The 9,599-nt window shown below is 46.9% G+C and overlaps 1 protein-coding gene across 2 annotated transcripts in view; it reads left to right on the top strand.

Annotated features, from left to right (window-relative positions):
- Positions 1–145: 145 nt before the first annotated feature.
- cyth1a (cytohesin 1a) overlaps positions 146–9,599 on the top strand; it is a 28,699-nt gene continuing 19,245 nt past the window's right edge. The window contains exon 1 of one of the 2 annotated variants that reach the window (XM_037475886.2): positions 146–434. In XM_037475886.2, coding sequence (XP_037331783.2) covers positions 416–434 — 19 coding nt within the window. In that variant the 5' untranslated portion in view covers positions 146–415. Of the gene's footprint in view, positions 435–3,753; positions 4,666–9,599 lie in introns of those variants that run through there. The other variant, XM_037475888.2, reaches the window with a different exon arrangement.

Here is a 9,599-nt window from a genome sequence, read left to right as displayed (position 1 = left end):
GTACACAAAACATATATATATTCGGAAAACAATATTCTATACAAATAAACACCAAATATAAAGGAATCAAAGTTGTTGGTGAGGGAAGTTAGCGTGTGACGTCACATCTGGGGTGGGCGGAGCTAACATGTTCCCTACCGGCTTCTCCGGATGCGCATCAGCACGCAGCCAACATCGACACGTTTCGAAAGGTAGCCACAGGCGAGCGGAACTGCAACAAGAGTGGCGCAAAAGTGGCCCCTCCGGAGTGAGCTCGTGGTTTTTTTTTTTTTTTAAGGAGAGACTGAAGTCAAGTGGACAGTTGCAAGTTTGATCAAGAACAAGAGAGACCGGAACCGCAGAGGAAGACTGCTGCGGGGCTTCCTGGCGCGCGAGAGACGTCCCCTGCAGCAGCATCAGGACCACCAGCACCGGGATGGAGGGGGAGAATCACGGTACGTCTTAAATCCACCTGCTTGCTCGTCCCAGTGGGCTAACATTGAGGGGTTTCTATTTATTTACTTAGCACCGCTGTCTGCAGTGTTGATGCGATGCCCAAGTGTTTATTGTGCTGCCAGTCCGACTGTCTGCTGGGACTGTTGGAATTACAGCATGGCTGGCTGTACTCTGCACATGTGTACTGTCAACGAGTCGTGAAGGGGCTCGATACTCGTGTTGAACTTAATCAGCATTCACAGGAAAGGACCCCGTGGGGGCTTATGAGCCATCTTGATAAGAACAGGTGACCCCAGTATATTGTTTGTTGTCAAACGGATTTAAATTCATAAATGATGGCAAGCATCAGGCTGCAGCTTTGACGGCAGGCCACTTTAGAAATCCACATATTTACCTGGTACCTGGTGTAATATTCTTATGTTAATTAAAACACAACTAATTTCTTTATACCATGTTGGCACCTGGCTCTCACAATGACACAGTTTCACAAAATGTCGTCTTATAAAACAGGAAGTTGTGTGTCCTGACATCATGCTGACCGACCGCCTGATGATCTCAGGCCATGATGATCTCAGGTCATGATGAGCGAGTGGATGGCTCAGTTTAGGCTCCGACAGATGCTTCCTCTCAATTATTTAGCATTTTAGTTTTCTCTGAGCGTAATGCATCTTTAAATAGAATCACCAGCAATGGCCTCATTGCAAAAAAGGATGCTTTTTACAAGGGAGGGTTGATAAATCGCTTTCTGTGAGTCTCAAGAGATTTAAAATAGAAAAGGTTACATTCTAAACTAAATAAAGGATGTATCCTGTTCTGCTTTGCATGTCCACTTTTTCCCGTGTTTTTTTTTTTTCTTCATGTATCAGACATGAGGCACTTACAGTTCAGTATAGTGACTTCCGGCTCTCAGCATGTTTGCTTCCAGGAGGTTTTATTTTCCCTTGTGAGTACTTTGCTATTTGCAGACAACATGTCCACGGTTATGTAAAGAGACGGGCATATGCCGACAGCTCCTGTCGCTTGTGGATCTGAACGTGTAAGTGTACGGTGCCAGTCAAAAGTTTGGACACATTTTGCCATTCAATGAGAAACCGTGTCCAAACTTTTGACTGGCAGTGTTTGGAATTATTGAGGTGTGCAAAAAGAGTTTTGTTCTTTTTAAAAATTGATTTTGACAAAGTTGTTTCCTCTATCTTTTAAATGATGTACTCGTTTGGCACGTTTGCGTGTAATCTTTGTATTTTACAGCTCCACATATGCGTGCACATGTATCACAGGATTATGTAATGTGTTTTTGTGCTCTCTTCTTGCGCTGCTGCAACCCCAAACCAACTATTTTAGGATGCATTGGGCGCTGCTCTGTTTCAAGACTCACTTCAAGGGCTCTGAGCTGCAAGATGTCAAAATCACTTTGCTTTATCTTTTTTTATTCTTTTTGTGCTATTTTCTCTTCTTCCTGCACCTGTCAATGCAGCTCAGCATAAAAGAAATGTGTGCACACAGAGGAAACTGTGCGCCGGCTTATAGGCGCGGCACTCTGGCCCGTACTTGTGGTTGCTTTGGGTGTCTGCGCTCCTCTCGTGTTTTTTTTTTGATAAAGTCTCTTCTAGCGGCCTGTGTGCCTGTTTTCCTTCTGCTGTACACCGTCGCTCTCTTTCCACGGGATGGCACAGGTTAGCTCCGGCACCATAAGCTCCTCTCTCCTTCAAAGGACACTCTGTGGGAAAAATTGCCAAAGCAGCAGCGGCAAAATCCCAGTGGAGTTAGACAGGCATATCATATTCATGTTAGAAAACGTGACATGAAAATCAAGAGAAGTTGAGAGAATTCTAATCTACATTTGTGCTTCTTTTTTTTTACTCACCCATACAAGAAATATCAGTATAAAAAGAATCATTGCCCTGAATAAAAAGGATGAAAACATCCTCAGTATGCTTTCCATCATTGTTTTGTTTGTCCATCACACAAAGGGAAGCTATTAAAGCTTTGAGCGAGCTGAATAGAATAGTGGGCCGTGAGATGATGCTGCTCACCGCATGCCACCCACATTTAGCCTGTTACGCCTATGCGAGAGTTGCACCAGCATAGGTGCTTGCTCGGCTCCCACCCAGCCAGTTAGTCACAGGGGGGGAGGAGGAGGACGGGGGGGGGATACTGACACTTTGCTGCTATGTAGGAGTTCCACCAACACGGATCGGGCTCTCTCTGTAGGTGGTGTAAGTGTGGAATCTCCTCCGTCACCAAGACAAGAGGAGAATTGTCTCCCTACCTCTGTACTCCTCGCAGACTCTCAGCCGAAGCAGCTGTAGGTTTTCTGCTTCCGGTGGTTGAACGGGGGGGGGGGGGGGGGGGTGTAACCAACCGCACACCAACGCCTGGTTGGATGTGTGACTGTAGCGTAGGCCTGGTGTTCCGTGCGCTGTGTCCACGGGGTGGCATGTGTGCGCGGCACAGCGAGAGAAGTGGGAGGAAATCCCATCTCTGCAGCCCCTCGTGGTGCCAAATGGAGATGTTTGCTGTTCTAATTGGAAAATGCATCGTTCGCTATTGGGACTTTTTCAAATCATTAGCCGACATGTGCCTGTGTGTGTGTGTGTGTGTATATATATATATATAGAGAGAATTCATGCAATGAACCCATGTATATGTTTGACCTTGCCACCAGGAAGGAGCATGTACAGACTCATGCATATAGACTAATTCCACCTACTCACAAGCGATCTATCTTCCCACCTGCGTACCCAATTCATTATTTGCAGTTGCTCAGCGAGGTGTCTAGATGACACACTTATTCATAGGGGTAGTACGAAGAAAGAGAAGAGAAACATTTGTGCTGACTTCACTGTGTGCTGGGCCGCTGTGACAAGGCTGCACCACTGGGTGATGTGCAGCTGCAGCACAACGCAGCGGTCAGGGCCGACTTTGGGTCACTTGTGCTTGTTGGAGCATGGGCGAACGTCCTCGCCATGCGGAACGTAGGAATACCGTACGCGTCCGATCGGCCGCCCGAGTGAGTGACAAGTAGTGAAAGAGCGACAGAATGAGAGAGGACGGTGTTGAAGAGCGAGAGACACTGCGGCGATTGACAGACAGGCTAATTGAGAGTGGCACAGGTCCTAGAGCGAAGGCAAACATTTCTGCTTTGCTTCACGAGAGGTGTGAAAATTCCAAATTAAAATAATTGCCGTCGATTATCACTGCATATGGAACCAGCCCAGTTTAGTTTGGTGTGTGTGTGTGTGTGTGTGTGTGTGTGTGTGTGTGTGTGTGTGTGTGTGTGTGTGTGTGTGTGTGTGTGTGTGTGTGTGTGTGTGTGTGTGTGTGTGTGTGTGTGTGTGTGTGATTTGTCTCCAAGACCCCAAAAATGTCACTGTCGTGGAGAATGACAGCATTACTTTGTGAAGATATAATCGAATGAAAACAAATTGCTCTCAGTGTTTTGCCCAGGAGCAAATTATTTCTTTCACCCCGTTGCCAGGCAACCATAGAATCTTGATTTCATGTACAGGACGTTTGAAGCCAAAAAAATGACCTCAAACTGCATTGCACAAAGCGGGCAAAGTGCGGCTTTAAAGGGAAACCCCCTTCTTTAGCGCTTCTTTAATTGATTACTTGTTTCATTTTATAGTGCACATTTATTGCCTTGTGTTATGCCTAACAATATCTGCTTCAATCAGTATGGAAAGTAGCAAGTGGGAGAGAAAGCTAGCGAGGGGGAGAGAGAGAGAGAGAGAGACAGAGAGCAGAGGACGATAGAGGGTGGCTGAGACACCACCACAAAAGGAGAACTGGGGAAAAAGCAGAAGTGATTTCAGCATCCCGGCAAGTTTCACATTCTAATCGAGGGGGGGAAGAGAAAGTCTGTCGTCTAGCTGGAGGCGGAGAGGAGGAGGAAGAAGGGGGGGGGGGCGGTGGATTATGAGAAGCTGAGTGACAGGACCTTACAGCTGGAGGATCTGCCGTGGACTGAATAGCCCAAGAGCCCGGAGTGACTCTCTGCAGCCCCCCGGGGGCCTCGGAAGCTTCTACCCCCCCCCCCCCCCTCCTCCTCCTCTCTCTCTCTGTGTGTGTCAACCTGAAGCGTCCACTCGGACACTCACGGAGACGCACCTTCGGACGCGGACACCCCCAAATTGCACAGCGAGGATATGGGGTCGGTGAGCGAGCTCTGCGTGTCCAGCCTCCAGACCTTCTTGTGTCCGGCCGTGAAGCCGCTCCAGCCGCCTCCAGGTAAAGCACGCCGTTTCGTGGTAGCCTCCCCCCCCCCCTCCTTGGGCCCGTCGAATACTTGGTTTGGGTTAGTTGTTGGAGTGAAAACCTGTTGATTGACTGGCGCGTGTGTGCTTGCACCTGCCAGGGACTGAAGAAAAAAAACAAACAGTTGGGACGGAAATAGAGGGAGCGTCTTCTCGCAGCTCAGGAGGCTCCCTCATTAGGCACAACTTAAACCTCGGTACACACACACACACACACACAGGGAGAGAGAGAGCTAATGGCATTACTCACTGAGCAGATCTAATCTCCAGCAGGTCTCACACACCTTGAACTGCTCTCTGTGACTGGGTGACACGCGCAGGAGCAGACCCACGGGACTCTCAGCCCTTCCGCCTTCTAACCGCGGGCGGAAGGAGAAGTGGAGCTGGCTCTGACGTCGGAACCTCCTCGGGAGTTCGTTTTTTTTTCGTCTGCTCTGCGCCTCGCCACAAACACACACACACGCACACGCACACACGCGCGCGCGCGCGCAGTAATGGAAGGGTCTGGATTGCGATGGGGTTTTGCGCGTGCGTCGTCCGTTTTGTTGAGTGCGCGCGGCGGTTCCGTCTCGCGGCCACCTTGCACAACGCTGCAGGGTGACGCTGCAGGGTCACGTGTTTGGAAACCGTGTTGTTGGCAGACCGCGGTGACCAGACGAAAGCAGCTTTTTTTTGGGGGGGGGGGGGTGTTGTGGCGAATCAGCTGACTGAGTGCGTGTGAAGGGGAAACAGTGCTGTCTCAGCGATTTCTAAAGGCACGAATCAGCACCGCGGACTAGTGAGGAAAGAGGGGGGGTATTTTTTCTTTGGTTTGGGATATCCAAGTGAGGGACCGCGGGGTAAATAAAGATTGTTCTGCGATCAATATTCCGATTTTTGTCAAGCTAAACCAAATAACTGTGACTTATTAGGACGAGCTGAGCAAAGAGTTCTGGTTTGTTTTTGTGTGACACTCGTTACCGCCTGGTTTAATTCCCACGGGCCTTATTCCCGCCCGCATGCGTCAGTTTCTTTGCTCGGACTCTAATAAAAAAATAAATTTAAAGAACTGCTCACGTCGTGACGGCAGCTCTCTCTTGCTGGGAAGAGACTGGGCAGCGTTCTGTTTAGTGTTGGTGTTTCTGTTTTTAATCGTGAATCATGCGAGTGACTCACGCGTGACTCACCGCGAGGTCGTCCCGCTCGTTTGGCATTTTGTGTCGGCAGCCGCGTCGACTGAAATGTAGACTAACGTGAACAAGGAGTCAAGTGCAAACACGAGCGAGAAGCTGAGAAACAAGTCGTTTTATTCCTCAAAGTGTTTGTGTTTCTCCGGGGGATGCAAACGGATTCTTTCTCACTTGTGTGACTAACAGGCCCCTAATTCATCCTCGAGGGCCACAGTTTGGGCCTTAAAGTGGACGGTAGATCTCCCCAGAGCAAACGTGATACTGCTTTAGCTGATTATTATCAAAGCGATCTCTGTGGGGAGAATGAAGGAGCCCGTCGGGCAGCAGAGGTTGTCCAGAGTATTTCCCCAATCAGCTTTTTTGGAAAGGAGGCTGCTCACGGTGCTGGTTCCCGAGCTCTGGTCGGGTCTCACACACAGTAATATGTGTTTTTCTTTGAAAGTCATAGTAGTTGTAGAGGTGTAACAGAGTTTGACATTTCTAGAAATATGCCTCGGCGATTTTTACTGGAAAAATTGTGAAACTGTGATGAAAGAGTTGGACAGCAATGATAACCATTACAAATTATAAAACCGCATGATTCCACGGAGAAGAGCTACGCCCTATTTGTACTTATTACTAGTTGACCTCATGATTTAAAAATGAATACCTCCCTCTGTGTCTGACATTATCCCTCAAGTATGATGTCCAGCCTATACATCATCCAAATATGTTAGATTATTGTTTTAAATGTTATTTCATTATATAGACATATTCATGTCTGTAGGACTAATTACAAAGATGTAATAATGTATACAGTATTTAAAAATGAAAGTAATCCAATGTCAGAAAAGAAGAATATATATATATATATTTGGAAATTTATAAAATGCCTTTTATTCCTATTCTTTGCAACCCTATGCAACTCCAAATGTGTGAGCTACTGTACTAAGGGATTAAAACCTCTAACTTTTGAATGTTGATAACAGAATGCACACATATCATAAGGCCCTGTTGATCAATAAGATAAACCGGCGTGGTAGCACATTTGCGCGTCACGTATGACGTGTACCGTAACTCCTAGTGTTGTAAATATAAATGTGTAAACTCTTCAAGGGGTCACGGAAGGGCCTTCGTCAGGCCATTCCCTCAGAGAGCTCGTTCGTCAGGCTAATGCATCATAAATTGGAGATGAACAATGCTTTGTCAGCCTGTAGTTTGCCACGGCTTGTTGCGGTGATGTCAACTGCAGAAATGTATGCAGTGCAGAATGCTGCGAGTGTAGCCTGAGGAGCAGCGACTCCTAGACGGGCTTTTCCTACTTCAGCAGGAGCTCTCTACGCGCTGCTACCAAAGAAAAAGATTAAAATGTCCATCGTCCTGCTGTCGAGGACGTGTGGAGAGAACTGGAACGAGAACAGGGCTCTGTTTGGGATTGCAATGGGATCGGCCCACTTTTACACTCCACAACCACACTAGAAAAGTGACACAAGGGCTACCTATATTCTATTATTCATCTTGTGACTCATGGCGGCAATCATTCGCTCGGGGGACTGCGCATCCTCCCACTTGGGGAATTATAGAATGGATTGAAGTTCTCGTTACCGCCAACTACCCCAAAGAAGTGGTTTTGAGAGTCATTGTGCACGGAGCGATAACACTCCAGCCACAGATAATGCCACCGAGCGTCTGCCAAGCATGTCGTACGTCTCAAAGGCAACAGAGGCATTTTTCGGGGCGGTCTATTAACGTGTGAAAGTGGAAGTGTGGAAACTAACGCCCTAATGAGAGATATGTTTTTTTTTCGTAAATCATATGGTTTGTTAGTCATAGCCTACATGTTGAAATATGAGGTAAATATGAGGCATTTGTGTGGGTAGTTGTAATGTAATGTAATGTGTGCATTGAGATCTTATACAAGGAACTCCCTTGTGGTAGATTCGCTTCATGCCTTTTTTTTTTTTTTTGTAAGTACAGTAAGTGACCAGCAGGGGTCACTCTCGTTATCTCCAAGATTCCCACCATAGGGTTGATAAACTCATTTTACACGGTATCTGTATTACAATGTTTTCTCTTCTCGCCTGAGAAAGTGGATGTGCACCATTTATTTTATGAATTCCCGGTTTATGAAGTGCGAGCAAGGTGTTGGAAAGACACGATCGTTTACTAAACACAGACAAATCTAACAGAGTCTAACAGACTATAAAATTGTGGGTGGGATCTATTGCATTCCTGGCTCACACTGAGGACTGAAAGTCAGGAGATCTATGTCTCTACTGCTAACGTATCAACCGTAGTGTCCCAACTCTCAGAGAAAGAGACACAATGACACCCTGCAAAACAACTCAAAATTCCTAAAAAAGGAGGCAAAACAAACACAAAAAAGAACCTCAAAAAAGTTTACAAAGAGACAAAAAACGACTACAAAGAGACACAAAACAAAGAAAAGAAGGGTCTAAACTATTAAGTGTTGTATAGGAGTAGTGGATCTTTACTGCCGAGGGACCCTTTGTCTCATAATGGCCCATAATCAGAATCATGAGGTGAATAAAGAAGAAAACATTGTCATCAAATATGATGCCGCTCAGACTTGTACTCTCCATTGACATTGTCATTTCTCCGAGGACCGGTCCTACTTGTCATTGTGTCAGCCAGGAAGTCACAGACAACAGTGTGTTAATATCAACCTGTTTTATTCAAAGGTCAAACGACCCTCTGTTTGATGCTCGGTGCTCTGGGGAATGGATGAACTGCTAACAATGAATTGAGACTTTGTGCAAAGGGGGCTCACTTCACACAGACTGCATTGTCACTTGTTGAGCTCGGGCCGCACAACTGAGGCATTCATGAGCCACAGCATGAAGCCCCTCAGATGGAGTGGCCATGCGGACTATCGGGCCCGCCAAGGGCACGTCCTGTGCTTTTATGCCTTTGATCGCCATTCTTCCGATTATAAGGAGAGAATGCAATCATTTGGTCTTCATTCCTGCGTTCTCAAATGCAGCCAGACATCCAGCCGCATTTTTTTTCTTCTCCTTTAGCGCATCGGCAGAGAGGCGAAAAGAAAAACAAAGAGGCGGTGTTATCCCCTGGCTCGCTTCATTGGCTGAGAGCGCAGCATTCCTCTTCTGGCTCTCCTGTGTTCATCCACAGGCCCGGACACGCAGGCCCGGCCCTTTCCGATCTGACAGCAGCACAGCAGAGCAGGTGTTATACAAACAGCAGGCTGAGGTATTCCCTTTTAACAAGGGGGGGACGGGACGGTCCGGCACGCTCTGCCATCTGCCCTGACCGTTTTCCTTCCTAAATATGCACTGATGGAATGTCTCCCTAGAGCAACTACCAGATGTATTCACGGGCAGCGTGATATGAACACACTGCGTGTTGGTGGGCAGTGATGCATCATGGGAGTGATAAAGGAGGCTCTTTTTTTTCGTGAGCAGATCCCGGTACCTGGCAGGTTAGACCGGACATCTGAAACACGCCGCTCGGTCGGGATTACGGGTTCCCTCGTTCATGACACATCAACAGGGTTGTAGTATTTTGGAGTGGCTCGACAGCTTTAGTAGTGTAATGATGAGTGTAAGGTAAAAAGACTCTTTACACAAACACCTGAAACTTTCCTAACGAAGGAAATAGCTGCAGTTTTTCAATTATAGCTTAAAGTGGTGAGTAGCAAAAAACGCATTTAGGCTTTTTTTCAACGTCAAAATACGAAAAAACGTGATACATCAATTATCACAAAAAATAAAAATTTAAC

This window comes from Pungitius pungitius, chromosome 12, assembly GCF_949316345.1.
Source record: "Pungitius pungitius chromosome 12, fPunPun2.1, whole genome shotgun sequence".
Classification (NCBI taxonomy): Eukaryota; Metazoa; Chordata; class Actinopteri; order Perciformes; family Gasterosteidae; genus Pungitius; species Pungitius pungitius.
The sequence above is the reverse complement of the archived record's forward strand: the minus strand, read 5'-3'. Positions and strand labels throughout refer to the sequence as shown.